General features: G+C 39.6%; 1 protein-coding gene across 1 annotated transcript in view; it reads right to left on the bottom strand.

Moving 5' to 3' along the window:
- Positions 1–756: 756 nt before the first annotated feature.
- The window catches only part of MPP7 (membrane protein, palmitoylated 7), a 109279-nt gene continuing 83467 nt past the window's right edge, over positions 757–26568 (bottom strand). Inside the window, exons 11-19 of the mRNA XM_014944874.1 lie at positions 25271–25291; positions 25159–25170; positions 24025–24066; positions 15544–15714; positions 9138–9218; positions 6942–7035; positions 5722–5830; positions 4130–4273; positions 757–2566 (exon numbers count right to left, since the gene is read on the bottom strand). Coding sequence (XP_014800360.1) covers positions 2387–2566; positions 4130–4273; positions 5722–5830; positions 6942–7035; positions 9138–9218; positions 15544–15714; positions 24025–24066; positions 25159–25170; positions 25271–25291 — 854 coding nt within the window. The 3' untranslated portion in view covers positions 757–2386. The remainder of the gene's footprint in view (positions 2567–4129; positions 4274–5721; positions 5831–6941; positions 7036–9137; positions 9219–15543; positions 15715–24024; positions 24067–25158; positions 25171–25270; positions 25292–26568) is intronic.

Raw genomic sequence — 26568 nt, 5'->3', positions numbered from 1 at the left:
GGGCACTCGGCGTCTCAAAGGCAAAGGCTGAATTCCAGATCCCTTGAAAAATAGCCGTGCTGGGGAGCAGAGGGTCAGTGTCCCTGCGAGCGCCGCTCAGCGCTGCCCAACACTGCAAACCTGGCGCAGAAGGTCCTCCTAGACCACACCGGCCCAGGAATGGGAATTAAACTCATTTCAAAAGGACAGGAAAAACAGCCCCCAGGACAGCCAGAACCCTTCCTAACAGGGAGTTTGCAGATTATTCTAGCGGAGTTTTCAGATTATTCTGTTCTTACTCTTAAGGAGAAAAGCAGGTCCCTCACGTGAGCACTATCGAACACGCATGTTCTGAGACAGCCCAGGTCACAAGCGGCATTAAGAGCGTTTCAGTGAGGACTAAAGCCCCTCTTGTTGGAAACAGCCAGATCCTGAGAGGTGCCGAGTGTCCTCTCCCTTTGGGCTGGTTGCAAGAGGTGGCGAGGGCACTCAGCATCTCACAGGCAAAGGCTCAATTCCAGATCCCTTGAAAAATAGCTTGATTTTCAGTAATGAAAAAAAAAAAAAGAAAACGTTTCCTCGACTCACATAATCTCCGTGCAATTAATTTCATCAACAAATTTCTATTTATGTTACAAAAGAGTTTTAAGTCCACCAGGAAAATGGTGAAATTTGACAAAAGTTCCATTCTAGCTGCTGAAGCGGAGCGTGTATCCGTACTGGGATCCAGTACATCTGTAATTCTTGCATAAACATTTCCAGACTCCTTGGGATTTTGCTGTTGTTGCTTGCATTTCATTTATTTTATACGACTCTAAGCCAAACGCAATGACCCACACATTAAATACGCATTTAGAATAAAACTGCAAAATCTGATGGCTTTGTCAGCGTATGAACTGAAATAAAATATTTACATGGAATGTTGAGCTCCATTTACAGAGACAGTGTTTCAAATTACAGACGCAGTAATCTCCTTAGTAAATGATCACATTGACAAGATATTTAAAAACTTAACATCCCTTTTCAACCCCTGCATAAATATATAAAGTTTCACTAAATTCTTTTTTCTTTAAACAAGACAGCTATATTCTCTTTACAGATTAACATGAACTAAGGGTTTCCTGCTGGAGTGCCACAGATGGGATGGTCTGAGGTCAGCGAGCTCCTACGCACGCTCCGTGCTTACGAGACAGACTCACAACACAACACACAGGTGTTACTTGCTCTTTACAGACGTACTCATTTCCTGCATATCAGTAGTAAATAAAGAAAAATACCAAATTATCTCTATTAAAAATACATCGGCTAATATACATTTGCTGACACTCCCACATCAAATTTTAAAATGAGGTCTCCCACTGTGTCTGACCAGTGACAAGGATACTTTTTACAGTGAAGTCTACGGCATTATTTAATTTTTGGGTGGAGACAAAATAGCTGTTACACTGCTACGAAGTATTACTACATACTAAACAATAAAAAGAATTAATCTCTTGCAACTGCTTCCCAGATCGCCAAAGTTTCCTCACTAATTGTTTGAAATTTCTGATGGGAAAAATGTTCTAAAGGATGCCAAAAATTTTTGAAACCAATTTAAAGAGGAAAAAAAAAAAATTACTCTCCACTTTGTTCCTATTCATATCACTTTGCCACTGATTTTACAGGAGATTAATCCCAAAGACTTGAAGTTATATATACAGTAACTCACATTTTTCCCTATTTAAATAAATATTCCTGTGAGTTTTCCTTGTTGTGCCACAAAGCATGCGTCAAAGTATTTTCAACCCGTGCATGCTCACAGCAGAGAGTTTCACAATTAAGCCACTGAACACGTCTCTCTTGCCATGACTACACAAGTGCAAAGGAAAACTACAATCACTCTGTACACGTAAGACAAGGTTCACCTCTCGAAAAGTAAAAACACTTATCTCCATACGCAACTAAAACTACATCTTCCTCATAAAAATGTTGGTCACTTTTGCCCGTTTCAGTTCTCTCAAGCACTTAAGGGGTAATAATTTCCAAGTGCTGATGTGCTCTTTATGGGAGCAGCTATGCCTAAAACCATCAAAGTGCTGATCTCCAGTGTTAATTAGCATCTTCTGCAAACTCTCTGCTACAAGAGCTTACCTTGGACACACACAGGTGACACTAAAGAGGTGCTTGGCTGTTGTGTTACACTAGTGTTACCTCACCTTATGGAGCATAGTAGGACTTCGCTTTAATCTGACTGATCTGCCCCAAAATCGTGGGCAGGAGGATTGAAGACCCAGGAAAAGGAGCCCAGTCCCAAGTGGATGCAGAGTAGGAAAGCCCTCCTACCAAGAAACCGGCCATGGAGTAAAGCCCAGCCATGCCCCACGTGCAGAAGCTGAGGTAACAGCAGATGTTTTGTCCATGTAAATGGTTATGAATGTAACCAGCTGACAGGAACCCAGAAGGTCTCGGTCTCCAACCTGTCAAAAGTTGCTTTGAGCTCACTGTAAGCCGTGGCGAGGTCGTCGTTGACAATCACTTTATCGAAAAGGTGGCCGTACTGGCTCTCCATCACGTGGGCAGATTTAATCATTTCTTGAAAATCTTCTTCCTGGTCAGGTGAGTGCAAGGCACAGTCAGCCCACAGCAACGTCACATCCACTCACTCTGTGGTAAACGCAAAGCTACTTATTGCTAATCTCATCAGGAGATGGAATCTGTACTTTTCATTCAAAAAAATGATAGAAATTACCATTACACCTGATATCAGGTGTATTCTCATGAGTAGACTTTGCTCAACAGGCAATTCTTTCATCTCTCCCCTTGCAGTGACACAATTAGTCACTACATGGTAATTACCGAGACGTTTTCTGTTAGTGGTACCAGTGGGAAATGTTTCCAGCTGTTTATTTTGATGATACATTTAAAGTTCCATTACTTACATCTCAGCTTGTACTAATACTATCGCTATTAGCATGCGATATATTACAGCGCAGCTTTTATTCTTTTAGGAGCTGGGAAGGGGCTGTTGTCCCAGCTCAGTGGATTTCTCTTCACATTTGGGGAGGAAACAAATCTTAAGGATTTCATTGTTTACTTAACTCTGAGAGACTAAACCCGTCCTACCAAAGCAGTGTCCTGAAGGCTGCTCTGAAGAATGAATCACAGAACCGTAGACTAGTTTGGGTGGGAAGAGACCTCCAAAGGTCACCCAGTCCAACCCCCCCCAAAATGGGCAGAAACATCTTCAACCAGATGAGGTTGCTCAGAGCCCCTTCCAACCCCCATGAATGTTTCCAGGGATGGGGCATGAACTCCTCTTACATTTTATAGAACATAGAACATATTTTTATGGCACATTATTTCCAAACTATTTCAAATGCAAATTCTGCACAGATACAACCTGTGACTATATCAGTGACCCAATTTGAACCAAAATCTAGAAAAATCTTAAATAACATCTGAATGAGGGAAAATGATACACACTGAAAATGTAGATAAAAAGTCTAATGACGATCAGCTTTGCTTCAGCTTCAATTACAATATGATTTCATTATATTTCAAGGAAGTAAATAAGTTACTGTTGGGTAATGTGACCAATATTTTTTTCTGATTATTGTCAAAAAGCAGCATTTGATACTTGCTTCAATTTTTCTCCTTCTTTCTTACAGTGTCCATTTTCCTATAAACTTTTTAAAAATTGTTTCTTTTATGCACAAATATGGGATTTTTATTAAAGTAACATTTACTTTTTAAATTTATGCTTATATGCTTATATTTGGGCTTCCTTCCAAATTTAGACCAAAATCAACCACGCTTGATTAAAAAAGGAAATTCTTATACTTAAATGGAAAAAATTTAAGCCTACGTGCAAATTTTTTTCGAGGAAATCCACAGCATTATTTCTCATAAAAATATACTTGCATTGTGGGGGTTCTTCAAGGACATAAACCCAGGGGACTATGGAAATGTAAATACCCGTGAGCATGTAAACAATGCAAACACCACAGTAAATCTGCGATGTGAGAGAGGCTGGGAAATAAGAAGATCCTGTGTGTAAGCCCTGACAGGTACCGCTGCTGAGATCCAGTGATCACCTTTTATTTTGGGGGTAAACCCCTACAACAAAACTCCTAACAAGTTCTCCTGTTTTACCATGTCTATATTTACTTACTGTAAAGGGTTTTGCAGTTCCCTTGTCATCTTTACTTGAAATAATCTTGGCGTTTTTTCTGGTCTCTCTCAAACGGTCGAGTGACGGAGGTTTTATAAATATAACAAATGGTTTAAATTCATACGTCCGTAAGTGTTTCACTGTCTGGGAAGAGGAAAGGTTTTAATTAATTGGTTTGTTTTGCAGAATGGAATTTACCGTAATAAAAGAAACTCTCCATTAACCAAAATAAACCCACACAGCAGCCCTAAGGCAGTTATCTTTCATTTGCTGCCATCCCGCCCCGGTGACCCACATGATTCACGTAAGGAGCATTTTCATGTGAGTAGTAAGAAAACCCCATTTCCACCCAGGCTGCTGGCACAGCCCACCCGCCCGGGCACGGAGGGCTCTGTGCTGCAGTGCCATTGGCAGTGAGAGGGTGGAGGGAGGAAAAGATCTACGTGTTTCAGCAGGAACAACACCTTCTGTACCCATGAAAAGCACCGGGCAAAGGTGTCTGTGACACTCGGTCACAACAGGTGTGATTATTCTTTTTCTTCAATACTGTGCCTCCACCACGTAACTCCTGCTGTTCACTCTTCCCGAGTCAGTCTAGAGATGCTACACATGGAGTTAGAGATGGTCAGAGATGGGTCTACAATTTGGACTGAGCACAGGGTGAAGCAGGGAGGGGATGGCCAGCAGCTTTCTGTCCTCTTTATGCTGCCAGGGCCCACAGACAAGTGCCGTGTCACAGAGTGGGACGTGGGTGCAGCTCTGGGTCCCCGAGAGAATTTAGTGCTTGAGTGGAAAACAGGGCCGTGCTGAGAGGCAGTGGTCTGGCTGAGCACCCTGGTGATACCAGCCCCAGGAGCTCCTTCCCAGCTCTTCCCTCCTCCCCTGGTGGGGGTCAGGCTCCCCGACTGCCCCCCTGCCCACGCAGCCCCTGCCCTGCTCCTCGGGCACGGCCCCACAGCCAAACCTGCCCCAGAACTGGCCACAAGCCACCAGGGTTCAGAAGTCACAGACTGGCCACCCTTGGAGAAGAAATACCTTGGCTGGGTTTAAACAAACTAGTCCAGCTCCTGGAAGCACTGTGGTTATTAGGAGTGTAAAAATTCCCAGCGGAGCTGTTCAGCAGGGGTGAAAGACAAGGTCAGTGCAAGAACAAATGGTTTAGAGAGGAATGTTCTTAACAATTATCCAGCCAACACCACATCTAGTGCGTTCCTTGACTCGTGTCCTCCCTGCACGGAAACCTTGTCCATGAACGGGCTGGTGAAACGTGTGAGAGCTGCTGGACCGGGTGGCAGCTCAAGCCATTCTGAAATTGAAGTTTCGGAGAGAAACTCTAACCCAAACCAGCAGGAAGATGAATGGAAATACAGGAGCATTTTGTAATTAAATCTTTGGTATCATGCTGCAGCCTTTCAATTCACTTAATTACTGAGCTGAATCCTTGCCAATGTGTATTGGAGTTTCCTTCCCCTCCTCCTCTCAGAGAGCCTTGCTGTGATAAAGGTTCCCAGCAAGCCCACTCTACAGTCATTCCCTGGAATCCCAATATCAATGTGGGGAACTACAAGAGTCCAAAATACGTGCTTACTTACATGAGGCTGCACATCCAACAAACAAACTTTGTTTTTAGCTAGAACAGAGCGGACAGAGTCCAGACTCGTACCGTAGTAGTTGTTCTTGTACTCGCCGTACTCGATAAACCTGGGGCAGGAGGGGAAAACAATTGGAATCATTCCCATTTTCTCCAGGAAAAAAAAAAATCCTTATCAGTTTGGTTGGTAAGATCTAATTCAGGAGTGAAAATATTTTACTTTACATGAGAGTTTTGCCATGTTTTATAAAGGAAATGCTGTCAAGTACTTCAGCATGTCAATTTTAAGAAATCTTCTACTTTACCACTTTCAAATCAGTAACACCTGCTTGTGTTACAGTTAAAGAGAAAAAAGCACTGTAGTCCAACAGCCCACTAATGTTTTCCATCACCTCTTTTTCTGAACTAATGCAACGCAATAAAACAGTGGATAAGCTAAACAATAGAAACTACTGAAATTTCATTGCACACTGCAGAATATCCAAATTCTCTGTCTCAGAAGAGGAGGAGGAGCGACGATGGTGCTAATGGAACCAAGGCGGCTGGTTATGCGCTATAAAAGCACCAGCACTATTTGCCAAAAAAGCAAAGCACAGTTTGAAGTTTCAATAAAACCCGCAGCTTTGTGTCTAATACACTTTTGCCCTCTGAAACACTGGGGCAGAATTTCAAGCTACGGGATTTTACAGGCTGCTGGAGAGCACGATGCTACCATTGTCTCCACTTTCCTTTAATTTCTGGCAGGTTTACGGGCAGGGGCTTCACTGTAGATCTCTAAATTCAAAAGCAGAGGAAGTGCCTGGCCTGAAAGAGAGCAGAACTACGCAAACATTGACTCAGGCACGTTTGCAGCACTTCCCCGGCCCCCCCCTCCTACAGCTGCAAGGCTTTATTGCTATCGCAGATGATGCCCTGCTAAAGGAGTGCTCCCTCATCCCGAGCACCTACAATTTCAGTGTCTTCTTGATGAGCCGAAGTACCAGGAACACTTACAAGCTCAGAAACAGTTGTGTTTGCACGTACTGCTTTTTGGTTTTTTTCCCCTCGGTGTTTGTGCCAGCTGCTTTGAACTCCTTAGACAGCAAAACGTAATTTTAACACATCTTCAGATCACTGCAACTTACATCCACTTTGACTTATTATCTAAAATTACAAAGGGCCCCATTTTATACCAAAGCCATTGTCGTAACCGCGGCTCTAGTTAAAATCTCCTCAACATACTTGTTATTCTGTACGTCTGTCTCGAACAAGTGCTTGGAAATGAAAATGTATTCCACACCGTCACTTTCTTGGCTTCTCCTGGGCCGGGTAGTGTCTGCAGTTTCATTAAATTAAAAAAAAAAAAAAAAAAAAAAAAAAAAAAAATGTTTTTTCCCGCTGCACCAATCAAGTCATTTCTCAGAGAGAGAGAGCTTGTGAATGTCTTCTAGGCATTATTTGATTAAGTTGACAATATTATGTGAGCAATGGTTGAGTACCCACTGTGCTGTACTTTTGACCAAATTGATTTGTGTAATGAACACTTGCTCTGTCTCTTCTCTAGCCTGAGGGTTTAATATTTTTCCTAGAACTTTTTTTTTTTTTTTTTTTTTTTTTTTTTTTTTTTGTTTTCATTAAAAAAAAAAAAAAAAAAAAAAAAAAAAAAAGAAGGAAAAGATGCACAAAACAATATAATGCAAAGCAGTTCAGGAAACACTGTAAAGCACACAGTCCTTGTGCAACACCCAGCGTAACGCTGCCCTCAGACAGACAGACAGAGGCTGCTCTGGCTGTGGCAGGCAGCACACAAGCACAGGACAGGACTGAGTTTTAAAAGCCTGCAGGAAAAAAACTCCTGGACAAGTATCAGATTATCATTTTTATTAACTAGTGGAAAAATCCAATAAAATGAGGACAGCTGAATAATAAAAGGAGCAGCAGTCCATAACAATTACCCCAACCTCGCCACTTGTTAAACTTATTAGCATACAAGACCATAAAGGGAAACAAAGCTCACCAACCTGATTTATAAAACGTTATGTTCATTAACAACACTTGTAGCTACGGTATGTGCAGCATGATAATAAAAAAATGGGGTGTGAGTTTTATGTTTTAATGCTTTTCTTTTCTGGTGATCAAAAACAAACTCCTTTCTCTTTCAGCAGCCATGTAGCATTCGCCCGTCTTTCCTTCAAGTAGGAGCTGCAAAGGTTTTGTTTATAAATGAAACTTATTTGTGGGGCTGTTGCTTACGGATAATGAACTCATTCGAAAGTCCTATTTCATACAAGCTGTATGTCCCAGCATCACAGGGAACGTGTGATCACACAACCTGCTGCAGAAACAGCCCCGGATGCCATTGGGTACCGCGCTCTCCGTGGCGTGACACGAAGAGGAGCACGTCCACCACAAGAACCCCCAGTTCTCCCTCCAGCTCCCGACTTACTGAATTTCAGGGAGAGGGGTTTCTTTATGTGTTTGTTTTAAATTATAACCACAAATTTGGAAGAGAAAAGAGAGAAGGCAGCTTGATGAATACTGGCAATTTTTAGAGAAATATTTTTGGGCAAATGATCGCATATGTTTCAGCGTGTTACATATTTGGGAACATCTGGCTTATTTTGTTGTTGTTTTCAATACCCAGCTGAAGCAAATATGTGCAAATGAAATGACTTGCCAAAACCAAATGCATTCATTTTTCTACCTTATAAACTCATTCATATATGTATTTTATAGAATGCTTGTACTTGCAAAAATCCTGTGACAGTATTTCCCAAATGCAGAATGTTGGATGCATATTTTTGAAGGATCCTTATAGGAGGCACGAGTAAAAGTAGAAAGCAAAACATGGAATAAAAATGTAACTAAAACTGTCAAGTCCTTAAAGAAACCCCAATAAAGTATCGTAGAAGTTAATATAGAACAATATTATTCAATGTTATACAAAGTAACACCACCTGGTCAGACAGGGAGAAAGAGGAAAAAAACGTCCAACTTTTCTAAAGCTCATCAAAGGGATTGAATTCATTTCTTCACAGGATTAAACTGCTTATCATCAGTCTTCGTTTTTCAGCCTGTCTAACATAGAAAGGCCATTTTGCTGAAAGCAAGCACTGGTAACAGAGCACGTTTCGCTGCTTTACGGCCAAACTCGGGGTGTTCTTCAGCTGAGTTTCACTCACTAAACCTCTCTGACATCAATCATGTTAAACTTGTACTAAAAGTCTACTGCAATGCCTCTGAGCCAAAACGTCCTATCTGTTTAATCAATGCTATTTAAAATACAACCGCAGCAGCACTTTTAAAAATTAGAAAAGTAATTTGGATGCCAAGCGTGCATTTAGGGACCCGAATTTGAAAGTGCCTTAAGGTAATGCAATAATAAAGGATAATAATGCAAGTATAGCATTAGGAGAAGAGAAGTGCATTTTTACTTACGTGGCACCGTTACCCCGTAATGCTGGGTGTCACTGATCAGCAATTTCCGTTTAAGTTCATTCAGTCCAACCCCTACAGGACCTGAAAGAAAAAAAAATCATGCTGTTTCCCAACAACCAGTTCTCTCTCGTCTTCAGGTGTAAGCAGTCTCCGAGGTAAGGCTGCACAGCATATAGCTATAATGTATACTGGCTTTTAATCAGAGTCATTTGGAAACGCCCATGGTTATAGCCTCTCCTAGAATATCCTGCACTGACAAATTTCAGGGGATGTAGCTGGCAGTTATTCTGCTCTGACTTCACTCCTGAGGAAAAATCAGTGCAAGAGTTGACAGCAAAGCCAACTTCCTTTTCTCCAGCAGCTGCCCCCAGCACCCACCCATCCCCGTCCTCAGCCCAGCTCCAGACCCCTGTGCCCTAACCAGCAGCTTTCCAGCACAAAAGCTGGTTTGTCTTTTCATTTTGCCAAGATATCCCCAACTCACAGACTCGAGGACCCCAGATGGCAAGTGCTAAGTCCTTCTGAAGCCTCTGCACTCCATGTGTCACCATGGCCTTCTCCTTGCTCCCTCCAGCTGCTGCATCCCTTGTCTGCACCAGAGTCCCCTGAGGAGCCCCAATCCCACCTTCTCCCCATGCCCGGGGGGCTCCGGGCTCCTTCCAGCCCCGGCTGCAGGCAGGAATCCCTCCGGCTCCAGCTGTCACCTTGTGACTGGGGCAGGGTGACATGGCACGGGGAGAGGAAAGAAGGGCAGCACTGCCCAGGTCACAACCCCTTCGGGATGTTTGGGTTTCTTTCTTTCTTCTTGATTTTCTTTTAAACTACGCTTGTCTCCTGCCTGCTGCCTCAACTGGTCCAAAGCAAATGTTTCCTTCTTCAAGCAGCTGCCAAAAAAAGACCACTCTTGGAAAGAGGATGGCAGGAAGAAACAAAGACTGCACAGAATTTTTTTGATCCGTCTCCTCCACCTCCGTTTGTCTACTACTGTCCTAGAAGCTTCTGAACTTCCTCTTGTTTCTCGGGTTGTCCCAGACTCTCAGCCATTTGCCCGTGGTGCCCCAGGTCTCAGTGAGGATGCTCTGTCCCGTCAGGGCTCAAAGGCTCCATGGGGCAATCGCTGCCTGTCCCCAGCAGCCCTCTGGGCCGGGCTCCATCCTGCCTGGCCCCTGGGGTGGTGGGACCACGGTGTCGCGTGGGGTGGGTGGAGGCAGCTCAGCTCTGCCTGCTCCTGCCTCTTATATATAAAGAAGCCACAGGGCTGGGGCTTCATTTCTGCAGAGCCAGGTCAACAGCAGAGTGAGTCAGTGGAACCACACCCCAGATAATAACAACACAGGGATACACAAGGATAACACATGTGGTTTTAAGGAAAATTCTTCCTCATGTAGTAAAAGCGATAAATTAATGCCTGGAGTGCCTTTTAACAGAGCTATTTTAGACATCAGAAATACAAAACCTAATGAACATTTTAATGAAAGGGTGATGCACTAGTTAATTACTAGTGAGAGTCTGGTATCAAAAAGCAAAGATTGATGCTTCAGCACCTTCAGGTGCCTATTTGTAAAAATGCCTGTTCCCCCTGTCTGAAGTGAGAAACACACAGTGATGGAAAGCAAATGCTGCTGCTTTGCTACTAGCCCCAGACTATGGTCTCTCTATAAAATCTTAGGGTTTCTGCATTTATAATTTTTATATGTTTACACAAGTTAAATACACAACTACATTTCAAGTTCCATCTCTGACCTGCCTGTAAATTAATCTATCAGTATGTATAAATGTTTATTTAATATGGTGTACAGCAGCCTCTACTGGTGCATGTCTGCAGAGGAAAGCAATGTGTCATGTAGATAATGGCATGAATTTTGTTGTGGTTTTTTTTTAAAAGCATTTTTCCTTTTTTAATAGCATAGCTATTTAAGGCAAATATGGATTTTAATAGGAAAAGCAATTAAAGCCTCAATATATCCTAGCAAAGTAGAATGAAACAAGTGGAATTCAGTTAAAAAAAACCACCACCACCACAAAACATTGTCTTTCTTTCAAGCAAAAGATTTTCCCCACCAAATCTACACAAATATTATTTCCTCTGTCTACACACCGTCGAATCAACATTATGCTTTTAGCTCTATTTATATTTAAAGAATCCAGGCTTCCTGCGACAGATGCTTTGGAAACTTAGATCAAATCTGTTTCCAGACCACAACCTTACTATTACTCTGCCTCCCCTTCCAGATTACTGCTTTAAAATCATCTTTAAATTTAACTACTGGAAGGTGTAGATTCTTCTTTTTCAGTGTTGTCTTCACAGAGTTCTCATAACTGTAGCATATGGACGCTGAAGGCTGATTCCTAATTAGCAATGCCATCCATTATGCTGGTTTTTACACTACATCTCCCAAGTGTAATGTACACTTCTATTCTGAATATTCTTTTCATTTTGATGCAACACAGAAAGATGCCAGTTTCTACTAATTATGGAGCTGAACATAATTTGAACTCGAGAATAAAGCACCAGGATTGAGAAGGACAATCCAGATTCTTATAGTAAAATGCCAGGTATGTGGGATCCATGACTGTAGCCTAGTTTTGGGTTACTATAAATCACCCCAGGCAGCAATATTTAGAGTTATGGTGACAGATTTAGAGATATTTTGCTTATTTATTTTTTTTTAAGGAACATTTATGTTGCTTACTGTTGCATGTTGAGTCGCGTAAGTAATGGTCGAATCTTGCAAAAACGGGCTGTATTGCCTACCTCACTTTATTGAGGGCCACTTGCAGAACTAAACCACCAGTCATTAAAACCTGCATTCAATGTTGCACCATTCAGTCATGTCTCAAGAAAACTTAAAAAACTGTTTGATATAAGTTCATGTCTCAGGAGGGTTAACCCAACCAGCCATTCTTCACCCATAGATACACAGTGACCTCCCAGGAGTCTATTTGAAAGGAAAGGCCATTACTTGAACTACTGCTGTACATCTCTTAAGTCTCTGCAAGCCATCACCAAACACATGTTAAAGGTGAGTCAGGAGATGTAGAAAGCTGCGAGCTACTTCCATTTCATCCTCCCTGCTCCATGACAGACATAGCCTCCACGTAGCTCCTTCATGACAAAACCAGAGGTGATGGATTTTTTTTAAAAAAATATAAGCAATATAACAATAGAGAACGTTTCCAGTCCCAGATTCCTTTTCTTTGCAGCAGTGACCAGAAGGACACCATCGCAGGGAGTACTGGCAGCCTCATCCAGAGCCAGAGAGCCTTGTCTGATTGTCTCACACACCAGTAATAACTGTCCTTTGTGGTTACACACTTCTGCTCCTTGCTGTCACCACTCAGGAGACACATCACCGTGGGTGACAGCAGCACCCAAAAGGCTTTGTGTACCCCTGGTGATAACACACACACCTGTGTGCACGCTGGGGGACACACTCCTGGTTTCTTGCTGCTGAAACGCATCCCAGCACTGCCCCTTGAGAAAGCTCTGACTCAGCTGACACTACACCCTGTAAAGTTATATTATGTGGCACATCCATCCTGGCTCAAGAAACAAAATTTGTGCTAGTCTGGCCCTCCCAGTCACTGAAGCAGAATCAGAGCAGGACCTCATTAATGTCAATGAAAATTCTAGTGTCTAAGTAATTCGTTTCATATTCAAATATTCTGCCTTTGCCTGATAGGGCTGCAAAGTATCATGCTTAGGATGCAGGAAATATTTCTGAAGAAAGACTTCAAGGATTTGTTGGCAGCCTGGAAACAGTAAGTTACCAGAAGAAGGCTGGTGACATGATATTGGATAATTTTGTTTTTAGCAGACTCATCACATTTGTAACAACTGAAAGCACAGCAGAAGCATCTGTATGATTACTGCTTCAGCTGATCTGTTATGTTAGCCCCAAGGATATGCAGGACTTTATTCATGAGCCTACATTTGCAGACAAGGTAAAATCTTGACAAACTAATACATCTAGCTGAACCCCAGACTAATATCTATCACACTACAGGGTGCTAAAAATTACTGTGTGTGCAATTTGCATTCTGTAAATTAGATTAGACCAATTTAAAATGAAGCAAAAAGAAATTTCCACTTCAGAGTTGTCAAACACCCTCCCCCCTAAAAAAGGGCAAAACAAACCCTAAAAAGCTCTTCCAACAGTAAATAATACATTTAGGCCCAGCAAAACACAACAGACATTTAACGTCCCCACCAATTACAGCTATAAATTAATTATCTGTCCCTTTGTTTCCTGGTACTAATATCCAAATTATATTTGATGGATTATATTGAATGCTGCTACTGGCACACAAAAAGCTTTTTAAACGTGTTCTCCCCTACTATACCTGCGTTGCTCAGCTCTGCTGGTTTTTCCACATTTTGCCCAAGACATTTTTATGGTATTGGCCAGACTTAAGCTGCTCTTAATATCCAGAGAAAAACACTAGAATTACTGAAGTCTGCAATAAATTTCTGAACTGCTTTTGTTACTGAAAAAGCACACTTTCTTCATTTGATTTATTACAAGGAAAAAATCAAATGAAATCTCTAGGTATTCCTTAGATCAGGCATATGCAATTTGTTATAAAAAGTCTACTTATCACACTTTTGCACTGCACTCTGTTGATGTAAGTGTAAAATCAACTCAGCCATGTTATTACTTGTTGTATATAGCCCACAATCTCACAGTGATCACACTAGTAGGTGGCTGAATTTTAGTGCTCGAGAGTGACAAAACTGTTTATTAAAAACTAAATTTAACGTTCCCTTGGATATGAGCGATATAAAAACACAGCTACTCAACAGTTCATAACAGTCCCTGATAGAGGGTCATATTTCTCTGCTCTGCTGCTTTCAGAACGGAGGAAACTTTACTAATGAAGCATCAACCCATGTTCTACTGCAAAAGAAACAATAAGCAATGAGACACTACCCATTGGCAACAATGGTTATTGACTACTCGTTGGTACCCCAAAGGTTACCTCTGAAAAATTAAAGATCATGTACTTTCTCTTTTTTTTAGAGACTGAAGCGTGATGCATTTTGGTTAGATAATAAATGCTGTGGGGAACCCATGGCAGCAATAGATTACAGAAGAACAGAAAGCTGACTAAGGATGACATCTTGAGTCTTCTGCAGCTGTGTTTATATCTGGTTTTGGCCTACACAAGACCACCTCTCATCCACCTTTCTATTGTCTATTTACTTATTCTAACACAGTAGATGGCTTTGTTTCTTTCCACTGTCTTGGCTGACCACAGGTATTTATTCTGTTCTTTTTTTCTTCTTTACCACAGATATATTGATTTATCTCTAAGAGGAGAACCCCAACCTAATTCTTTGGAGTTTCAGTACAGCTTGACTGCCAGGAGCAGACTAGTAACCATGGCAGCTGTATCTTCATGTCATCTCCTTTTGTTTTAGCAAGGCTTTAAACACAGTCTCCTAAAGCACACTTATAAGCAAGTTGGGACATCCTGTCTGCATCGGTGGACTACTGGATAGGTGAAAAACTGGATGAATGATCACATTCAAAGGGTAAGAGTTACTGATCTATACTGGGTGACTCGTTACAAGGGGAGTTCCTTGGGGGTCTACCCTGAGGAACATACTCTGTTTAATATCTGTATCAATAACCTGGAGGAGAGCAGAGAATGGGCTCTCATCAAGTTTGCAGATGCCAAAATGGGCGATGCAAGTGACTTGCTCAAGGCCAGGGGTTCCATTCAGAGGGACCTTCATATGCTACAGGCATGGGCTGGCAGAACTTTGCGAAATTTGATGAGGACAAAGTCCTGCATTGGGGATAGACTAAACCTGGGGTGGTCTATGTGGGCAGTGAGCATGAGTCCACAGTGCACATTGGCAGCAGCGAAGGCTAACAGAAGACTGAGCTGTATCAACAAAAGCCTAACCTGTAGACGGAGGGAAATGACTCTTCCCATTTACTCAGCACTCATTAGACCCTGTGAGGAATATTCTGTCCACTCTGCACTACAAAACAGATGTCGATAAACTGGAGCAAAGCCAGCAGAAGGCCTCCAAGATGGTCAGGAGCTAAAGCAATGACCTGCGAGGAGAGACTGAGGGAACTGGACTTGTCTAGCTCAGAGAAGAGATGGCTTCATGGGGACCCACCAGCATCCTTCTGATGCCAGTTGAGAAGATGGAGGCCTCCTCTTTAGGGAGGTGCGTGGTGGGAAGACAAGAGAAGACAAGGTAGGAAGGCAGGTTCCCAAAGCTGTTGTCATCACCAACCTGCTCTAAATTCAGCGTTAATCCTGCTGAGTGGCAGGCTGGACCAGGTGACCTCCCGAACTCCCTTTCAATCTAAATGAGTTTGTGGTAAGCATTCTGCTAATCAGCAGTCCTCTGTTTTACCCGTCAGAAATAAAGCAAGCAACTTACCAACCAAAACAACAAGCCTGTATTTGTCATTAGGTTGTCGTCTATATTTTGCAACTTCTTCATATGTTGGGATATCTGCTGTATCATACTGATCACTCTTCTTGCATTCATACATAGATTTGTTTGTTTTTTTATCTTTTCTGCTAAGACGAAAGCTTCTTCTAAAACCAGCTGCAATAAGAACAGGATTTTTTCAAAGTAAGAAAATAATTCGTCTCAAAGTACTTGAAAACAGTGTCTTCCAAACGTTAGAGGATTGGTGCATGGAATAAAAAATATATTATGTTTAGTAAGCCAGGTCATTAGAACGATATTTTCCCACAGTTTAAACTATATCAGGTGCCTATTTAAATTGCAAAATTAAGATTACCAATAAATTTATAACAGTTGCAACAACAAGCTATAAAATATAATTACAGTAAGTTGTTAACATATTTAGATAATTCGAGTGTCTTATACATTAGTATATATACTCAAGAAATTCATGCAATCTGGACTCTCATACCACACTTAATGCATTTCTATTAAATCATTGTGGCACACAGACATCAAATACAACATGTGGTAGTAACACATCTGGTGTTGAAAGGGTTAATGAGAATTAACTCCTTGAACAGTTTTTTTTTGCTTAGCTCCATGCTGGTAGCATAAAAGAAGCTCACAAAATCTTTCCCAAAAAATGTTTGACAGTAAAACCAAACACTGTTAGTTGAATTCCAAACCACAACGAAACATCTTAGACAATACAGCACCCATATTACAGATATGTTGGCATGAAATTAAAAGTTAGTGTTCCTATTAAATTTGCATTTGCAATTGCATCAACAGCGTGACATCTACAGTGCCTATCTAGGAACTGGAAATTTCACATAGCTTTTAAGTACTCTCAAAGGAGATAATCATAGGCATTTTCAAGCAGAACAGCACAAAAAACCCTCTTCTACACTATATATTAAAAAACAATTTACTCCTCTGTTAACGATTACCTTACAGTTTTTCAAATAAATCTTCATTGCATTACATTTTACTAGTATTTCTATGGCACCACTTTTTTTCTAGAAGGAACTACAGGAAGGGCTGCAAAGAAGGACTGCAAAGCTTATTTCATTATTTGAGGGTAATAAAGTAAAATACAAACTACACTTTAAATACTGGAAAAATCCCAACACCCTTCCCTCTCCTCCCCCCCAAACATTTCATAAGACAGTAAACACATGTAAACTTTTAGTGACCCCAGAGTTTTCAGCAATATGTTTTCATAAAATTGTAAAAGCACTTAGGTTTAGGTGTTTGAGAAGTAATCACATTACAATATTTTCTTCAAAGGTAATATCTGGCAAATTCAAGACTCAGTTCTGCAAATATTTATAACCAGATCTGAAGTGAAATCCTACAAGGCTTAGTTTCAGGCTTAGCATCTTGCACACACACAGTTCCATTGAGCATAAATCTTTGCAGAACTTGGATCACGGAGGATGTTAACCAAGTTATTTCACTGACGTGAGCCCCTGTACCTGTGGGAATCTACAACACATGCACACACACAAAAAGGGAAGAAAACCTGATTTGCGAATACAGTGATGTTGACCCATTCACATTCAAAATTTGAATAAATAAAATGAAAATGAACGAAAGAGGAGAAGAGCTTGCATCCTCAAACCAGGACAACAGAAAAGGATGGTGACATTTTCATTCTCCAATGAGAAGGCCATGGGCTGAGATAGAAAAGAGACCAAAACGTGAGATATGGAAACATAATGAAATAAACCCTGTTACATTATTTTATTATTTAAAGAACACCAACACTGAAGTGACTGGAGTCAGGAAGGCCCTGTTGGGGTGCTGGTAGCTCCCAGCGCACGCACCCAAGGGAGGGCCCGGGAGAGCTTGTCTGCACTTGGGTGAAGTCCACCATGACACAGTGGTGATTTCTTGCTACGTAACTACAGCTGACTAAAGAGAGGTTAAAAGTAACATTGGCAACACAGAGGCATGAAGTGAGTCAGAAGTTTCCTGAGGCCTCATCGAAAAGGCTCCAGATTAAAAAAACCCCATCAGTTGCCCTAAAAGTAAGCTGAAAATAATTCTGTTTTTTTAATGTATGACCATTTTATGAGGAAAAAAAAAAAGAAGAAAAAGAAAGGATAATTTTTCACGATTCACTACTATGTGGTTTAAAGAATAAAGAGCTTTGTCACAAAGACCAGAATCCAGGTATCCAGAAAAGGTAAAAAGTAAGGGTAGCGATCAAATGAAGCTAAATTAACCGTCTCCTTTCCAGTTTGGTGGTGACCTTACAAAAGCCAAGAGCTCTGGGCCTCTGTGTAGCTGTCTCAGAACACCATTACCAACAGCTGCTTAACCTCGGCTGACACGTCCAACTGTGGAATCTTTAGGAAAAATATCCTTTCTGCAAAATCTTCGTATCAATTCAATCTCTGGTGTTGGGGTTTAGTAAGACCATTTGTCACTTGTTCCTCTTTTCTCCATCCACTTTATCAGATTTCATTACCAAACTACCCGGTGGTGGGTTTTTTAAGAATTTTCATTCCTTCTTCTCTTAAAAGAGGAAAAAAAATAGGTGTGGGGTTGTTGGTTTGGGGTTTTTTTTGGTTGGTTTGTTTTTTGTTTTTTTTGTGTATCAAACAGGAGAAAATCTTTCAGTGCTGTCTTCAGGCTGAGTCATCCCTTGTCACTTCTACAGGCTGCATATAAAGCATCACGAAGACCTGGGTGACACGGTTCCACTGCTAACATGGGTTTTCTTGATTGAAACAGCTGATATTCTGTAACTGAAACTCACTGGTAAAACGAAAATAGTAATATTGTCCTGTGCATTAAGAAGGTTCAGTAACAAGTTCACCCAGGACTTCGACATTACAGAAAAGCTATTATATTAATTAAAAAGAAGAAACACGTGAGCCAGAGATAACAAAGCAGATTTCCAGTGTGGCTGATCTCTCCGCAGTGCACTGGTGAAGATGCTCTGTAAAACTAGTGAATATTAAAAACCTGTGACACACTGATTGCTTTGGCACTTTAAGACTACTGTCAATTTGAAAGTTGTTTTAACTGTTCCTCAAAGCACATCTGAATAGCCCTATAGCGAAACCCAGAAAGCTTGCTTTTAGCCACTTTCAAAACCAAGGAAAACGTACAGTACAGAGAGAAAGGATGAGACTGTTTCAAATATTTCCAACATTTTTATGATACTGCTACTGCATTCCTGGAAACGTGATTCTCCCTTTCTCACATCTGCCATTATATATCCTTACACATGCAGCCTAACTTTACTACCTTCAGAAGCTATTTTATAAAGAATATTTTTATTGAACTCTGCATTTATAATTGCACTATAAATTGGTCAGCTATGACTGTGCAAAAAGATTAAGCTGAACTGCAAGAACATCATACTTGCAAGGAAGAACAACATTTATGAACAAGCAAAAATATTCTGCTAACGTTTGCATACTCTACAGTTTAGAAAAGATAAAAGGAACTTTATATATTTAAATTAACAATAAAGCATTATTAAAAATATAGTGAAAATCACTATGGAAAAACAAAACCAATACTGATATGCAATAGAAAAATAAAGTTTCTATAAAATGATTAAGCTTGAAAGTAAATTTCTATAAAGAACAAAGGGGAAAAGGATTGCTTGGCTAGAATATTTGATAATATAAACCTCAATGAATATGAAAGCAGCTGCAGGCTATACTGTCTGTGGAATATGGATATCAGCAGAGATTAACCTGTTGCCAAGTATGCAGACTATAAAATAAAAGCAGAAAATTCTGTCACTAAAGCAACATAAAATTCTGAACATTGAGAAGCTTGCACCAGCTCCCTGGGTTCAGCTACACGACGAGAAGCCTATGAACATGCAAACCCATAAACTACTGCTGGAATGTAACAGTTTGGTGAAATAAGAACAGCCGCTGGGAAGAAAATATGAAGAACAAATGTTCCCAAACTACAAATGTCTCCAAACCTTATAACACTTCTCAACATGAAATAAAAATCAAAGGCTGGTACCAATAAACTTAATTAAGGCCCAACGACAATCCAAGAGAACCTACTTATATCTCTAAGAAATACAATGAAAAAAAAAAACAACCTAGCAGAAAAGCGTGATTCTTTTAACCACTTGCAACATACATTTGGTCATCTCAGAGCAGCATCCTTATGTTTACACAGAGAAATCCACTTGGACCTCACCCAGAAATCCAAACTGAAAACAGGCAATGCATCAACCTGTCTCTCCTAAAATATTTTAAAAGGATGCTGATGTAAAAGGCTGTACTTATTTAGATTTAGTTATATAATTCTAAAGAAGAAGGGAACAAAAGATTGCAACTATGTGGTGTGAATTTAAATCCAAATATATTCATGAAAATAGAAAGTTAATTTCTCAAATTCAGAGAAATTACACTAACAGGAAATATTATAATTTAAATTCACCTACGCTTCATATATTCACCAGTAAGGCTCCAGATTACTATAAAGCACTTACACATGCTTTTGTTCATTTTCATTGATTAAAACAAGTGCTTAAGTATGTGTTTAAATTATCTATATTTGCTGAATTTAGTCTAATCTTACAGAACAGAAATCTTATAGTGAATAAATGCTGTTTATTTCTAAATGCATTTGCAAGTACTTTTTGTATTCATATTACCAACAAAACCAAGTCTGGTACCACAGTCATTATCTAGGTTTGTATGAATACAATATTTTTAGTAGATATTTCTGGATTTTTCTTTCCCCTCAAATATTGGGGTTTTTTATACTGGCTCATATGCCGAGTATTTCTATTGTTACACAGGAACTGCACAAACACAGAGCAGACTTCTTACTCTGCTTGCTTCTGGACTGATTCCCAGCTTGCACATTTAGACAGGGTTAATAAAAATTTAGATTATGTCTGGATTTTTAAGACAAAATTGAGAATAGTAAACAGATGATATTCATCTATATTTACTGTATGTTCATAAAGGTTCAAGTAATGTAACTAGAATTTAAGCTTGGCAAAGGCAAACTCCTAATGTTCTCTCCAGCAATTCCTCAGGAAATTACTGCAGGAACGTACAATACTATACTGTGACTTAAATATTAGAATTTGGTGAAAAATCATGAAATTTATCGGAGTCACTTTAGAAGGGAGGGTTCAAATTAATAGCAGCATAACCTTGGACATAAAAGATCTGGCCCCAGATGGTGCAGACACTCTGCTTTCCAAAAGCTGCCTCGTCTGTTGCTCTTCATGACCACCTTGTGTGCGTCTGAAGCACATACCCTTTCAGAGGGGGTCAGACGCTCACAGAATATCCTGGATCACAGACTGAAATGCCAACAAATACAGAGCCCTAAACCCATAAAGAGCCATAAAATAGATTGAAAAGTCATGAATTGATATTAGGATTGTAGTTCACTTGATGTGAGTACATACTATCAAAAGCAGCATGAAACATGACTTAGTCGGTTTGGTTTTAGGAAGTAACCGGTGTATCTGCACTTTCAAAAATGTTTCTAGAATTCAGACACAGGAACTATTTATTGTACTTCAACTTACCTCAGGTTAACTGCTCGTGTGTGTGAATACAACCTGCTGTAAACCCAAGGTAATATGGGTCAACTCCTTCATCAACAGTTAATCCAATTCAGACTCCTTTGCTCTTGTAACAGGTTACAACATACAGACAAGCATTTAACTGGGTGTCCCTAAAACCCCCTGAACTTGGTGGTGTGACCCAAGCTCTGCCAGTGACAACGTCTTAGGTCTTGCTTTCCATGTAGCATGTTTAATGAAGACTTTGTGTTACGATAATGAAGAGGCTTGCCTAGAAATTCTTAGTTACTTAGTAATCAAGGGGTGCCATAAATGTCTGTCATCTTTCAAGAATATGCACATTCAGAAAAATTGAGACACTGAGGATTCACTCCAAAAAATAATACAGCAAAACACAGAATAAGCTGTTTTCAAAAATCAGACATATTTGTTTTCCCACTCTCAAAAAAACAACAGCCAGGGAATAAAAGTATTTTTGAAGGCTTTCACTGAAGGAACATATAGTCAGACCAGTGGAAAAGAAAGAGGTCCCAGGTGGACTGCAGCAGTTAAATATGGTATTGGCTCCCTGTACCTAACAGAGGGTTCATCAAGTGTCTTTGCCTAAAACTCCCTTACCTTATAGATTATCTGCATTTTGTATCTTGTATAGCATATAGGTGTCCTACCTGCAGCTGGACAACGAGTTTTATTCAAATTATTACACGTTAGGCAGCGGCATTCATCCAGCCCAGAAAGTTATTCTGCAGTAGTTTGTTCCTTGAGAAAATACAACTGAAAAATAATTTTGGAGGAAAGCAACCCTAAATGTGTCTGCAAAGGATTTTTGTGAAACAAGAAGACATTGGAGTTCACGAGACAAATCGCCACCCTAAATGTGTCTGCAAAGGATTTTTGTGAAAGAAGGAGACACTGGAGTTCACAAGACAGTTTGAATTACAAATCGCTGTGTCCTGTTACCATGTGCAAAAGAATGGTAACATCAGCTTTCAAAAGCCTACCTGCTTGATCTCAAGAGAAGATAATTTTTAATAAATGACTCTTAGTGAAGAGCTCCAAGGAACCTCTAATTTCTAAACCAAATAGCAAATTATTCACAACCAGTGGATATACTTGTGTCCTTACCCACAAACTGGTCCTAACCTTAGACAAGTCTTTTTTTCTCCCTATTGTTCTGTCGTCTGGCTCTTACAACCAGTGGATATACTTGTGTCCTTACCCCCAAACTGGTCCTAACCTTAGACAACCTAACCTCCTCTCCAGCACCTCACTTCCAACAGCAAAGACCCACCGTGAGAAGGCTGAAGGTACCATCTCTGGACCGATGGGTGCACTCCACTGCATGGAAACTCTCAAGAGATAAACCATTGCTTGCCCTGTACTTTGATAATTTTTGTAAAGTTTTGCGTAAGTAAACTACATTCCATCTTGATTTTTTGCTCTTTGCATCTGGGACAACAGTAGGTTCTTCCACAAGACATCTCCCTCCTAGAGGATCAAACCTTTTTGGCAACTGCAGAGCAAAACGTTTCACTGAAAGGGCTACAGCACCAAGAAAAGGTAGATTCTGTTTTGCCACCTTCATTCTCAAATAAAGCATCAGCCCACTAAGATCTGATTGCAAAACCATGACAGTCTGATCTTGAGAATTCATGCAATCTGTATTCACAGACAGAAAGATGGGGGATTGGGTAGGAGCAGGAAAAAAGGTATTTTCTGATTCAAAGAGGAGATTTGATAAGGAAAATGCAGTTTGTCTGGAATCACATCCAAATCTCTCAACACAATTACGATTCAACCTTAATTTAGTTGATTAACTAATGAAGGTAAGAAGTTTATTTTCAGCATGATCAGATGACCACTAGTTCCACAAACACATGATGAAATTATACCACACTAAGGTTTTGGAAAGAGGTCAAAGTTTTTTCAATTATATAGTTTTTGTGTTCCTGGTGTAGTTTATATACCACATTTTAAAACAGTATAGTGCAATATGAAAACCATCTCTAATTTACAGTAGTGGTGTAGGGTGTTTCAGTGAGCCCTGTGGCTTGGATGTACTAAAGCACTTTGACAAGTTTCTTCCCATTCCTCTTGTAGTAGGAGGATGAAAGCCTTGGGAAAAGGGCTGGTTGCCACAAAATCTGCTCCAGCCAGCCTTCAGCTGGCAGGAATTCTGGACAGTTTCAACTAAAATATTTTTACACAGCTTTTAAAATGGCACAAATTAAAAAGTTGAAACATATCATGGAACATTCACCTTTTTTAAATGTTACTTTTGTTTGAAATTTGGAATCTTGAAGCCAAATCCAAAGGACTCCTTCCCCTCCTCTTCCCCCTCCCCGCAATGATACATTGAGCTCAAACTAGCTTTAAAGCTAAATTTAAGCTATTGAGTTATTATGACTTATTTTGTAATGTGGAAAAAGAACTGGTGCCTGCAAATTTGCTCCGTACTCTCACTGAATCCTCCCACAATTGTTAGATAGATGTGTACAAAGAAAGTTTAAGCAAAACTTAGATAAAACCTTGAAAGTGTGTCTTTAAAGACTTACTCAAACTTTTCATGATACAGTAACCTTTTTGTTTCATTAGGCACATTGCTTCCTTAATGTACTTTAAAAGTCAACTTTTTTTTTCCCAAATTTATGTGTGTGTATATATATTTTGACTTAAAAATCAACCAGTATTTTAGTAGCTTATGTTTAACCAGATAAATGCATATACTACATAAACCCTTTATGTCAAATCCAATGAGCCATTTTTAAAACCTCAATATTCATGCTGTTCTCATGCAGAGGAAGGACATTTATATGCAGATTACCCCCAAAAGCAAGGTGGACACAGTAGTTCCAGGGAAAAGAAGCTGAAAGAAAGGAAGAAATTGTCTTTTGTAACCAATTGCTCACCTAAATAGGATCCACTGTTGTGACCAGCACATTCAGCATCTTCTGGACGAAGGGTAAAAGCATACAGAATAAGAGCCAAGAAATAAAGCAGAATAGTTAGAAGCCCAGCAAAAAATACAGAAGAAATTACTTAAAAAATGACAACTGTACAAAGCATAGCATTAAAAAGCCTCCGATAAGCCATTTTCTTAAAAACATAAAACAACATTTATTGTTTTATATTTTAGCTTGAGATATTCTGGAACTTTGCAGCATGCACACTGATCTTTTTACCTTTTCAAGCAAAAATTGTGATGACAGCAAACATTCTAAAAAGACTTCTAACGTTGTATTATTCACACTTTATCAGTTAATAGAAAATATGATGCCACTTAAAAGAAAGCAAACCGTATTTGATGTAAATCAAGCTTTTTTTGTAAATTATACATTATCAGACTTTAGCTTTAAGTTTTGGCTCACTGGATTAGACAGAAAGGTTTTTGATCAAAAACACATCCTCTCATTTGATATAAAATAGCTATAATGTATATTTTTACATGCCAGAGGCCCTTTGATCAAAAATATGAGCTACAATTTCTAATGCCTTTATAAACAAAGGCCTCTTAAGTAAAAAAAAAAAGAAATTACAAGAGATCAGCTGCTATTACTTTAACATATGCTGCAAGCATAACAGTAACCGGCTACACTCAGAGGGAAAACAGTAAGGATGATACTACATAGATGAACTTTCTACCATCTCAGACAAATACTTCATCAGTATTAATGAGAAATGCAAGACTTCTCATGGCCATGTAATTAAGCCGGAACAACCTCTTTCCAACCCAGCCCACCCAAGTTTCGCTAATATTATTTTATGATACTACTTTTCTTTACATATCTTCCAAAAGTTCAAGAGAGAGAGAGAGAAAGCAGTTTAAAACAATAGTTCAAATTACTGGTCTTTACATGAAACAACTAGGAATATTCCGGAATTTTTATCTACTTTTAAGAAATCATTAAATGTATTTGGTGGTAATATAAAAGCATTATATGTACAACATCTCTTAGAAACGCTGGACTATATTCAATTTAATTCTAAACACATGTTCTCTAAATAAATTATTGGGCTATGCAGGGAAACTTTTGTACATGTACCTTCAATTTCCTCTGAGAAGCACAAAGGAAAAATAGGAAAGGAAATCATTAAATGGAGTGAAAACATAACTTAAGAAAGAAAAGTTAAATCGAAGAAGAAAAATGCACCTACCACACTCAACCGCTTCCTCATCTTAGAACAGCCAAAAAAACAAAGTATTATTGTTTAATACTTCATAAATAGGAAAAAAATTAGCTATGTAAGCTACTCTAAAATCCTCTTGATAGCACCAATTATATCGAGGCATATACCAACATACCAGCACTGAGTTTAACTTACATCTTTAACTACACTCAGTTAGAAAAGGACCTAAAAAGACATGGAAATATTATGTGCACTTTAAATTTCCTATAGGAGATTCTTCCGCTATTTATTTGGCAGCAATGACCTTACCCAGTTGTCATGGAAGATCTTTTTGATACTTAATGCAGAGTTTATTAATCCCATTTGATCAATCTTAACCTAGAATTTCTAAGAATCACTACCATGAATGCAATCTCAGTATTTTTCTGCACTTACAGTAACAGATGCTACTGCCCTCAGAGCTGGGTGTTGGAGAGGTTTTTGAATTTTTTTTGAATGTCTATACTTGTAGCTGAAAAGAATTTCTATACTCTTGTCATTTTTTCTCTGACACCATCCTAATATAATAGATCTACTTAAGACTTTCTGCTTATCTATACCAAGTCAATAAATTTCTGCCTCCTTGAAAGTGGAAAACAGAAAGCTTTACAATCATCTTTGGCCTTTTACAGAAAAGCAAAATATATGTAATGCATTCTTGTTCACAGGTATTACATACTACAGTCTAGATTTATATAGAGATTTTACAACCTACATCTCATTCAAATTTCCTTCGGAATCTGGATAAAGATGCCTAAAATATAAATATATTTTAAAGAGTTTCCATGAAGCATGTCTTTCCTTGGAATGTGAAGAAATTATTCAAGAGATATTTTACAATCTTTCACGCATAAGTGATGTACCAAACAAAGGCGAGGTCAAAACTCTCCTGCCTATCTGATCACATGGAAGAGCTTTTCCCATTTCGTGCCATGAAATGGATACAAAGTTCTTTTCTTGATACCTTTTTTCTTGGGGACTTATGCTTTAAAATATTAATTTGGAAGACTTCTCTGAATCCTATTTAAATTGCATTTCTGCACTTGAGGTGACCATACAGTTTTAGTAGACTGGAAAGTCCTCTAAGGTCAGCACTGCTTGGTTGACCACATCTGGTGCCTTAAAAAAGCGCCGACAGTTTTGTGAGTTGAGAGTGAAAGTGTTGGATCCTTTTTTCTCTCCTGACCTTAAAAGCTCCCAATTCTTGAAGGGACAAACACTCTAAAGCTGGACCCAGAATGGCAGGCTGCCTTCCAGGTGCTATTTCTTTCTCCTCTGTGCTGAGA

The sequence above is a fragment of the Calidris pugnax genome, unplaced genomic scaffold (assembly GCF_001431845.1).
Source record: "Calidris pugnax isolate Ruff unplaced genomic scaffold, ASM143184v1 scaffold54, whole genome shotgun sequence".
Classification (NCBI taxonomy): Eukaryota; Metazoa; Chordata; class Aves; order Charadriiformes; family Scolopacidae; genus Calidris; species Calidris pugnax.
The sequence above is the reverse complement of the archived record's forward strand: the minus strand, read 5'-3'. Positions and strand labels throughout refer to the sequence as shown.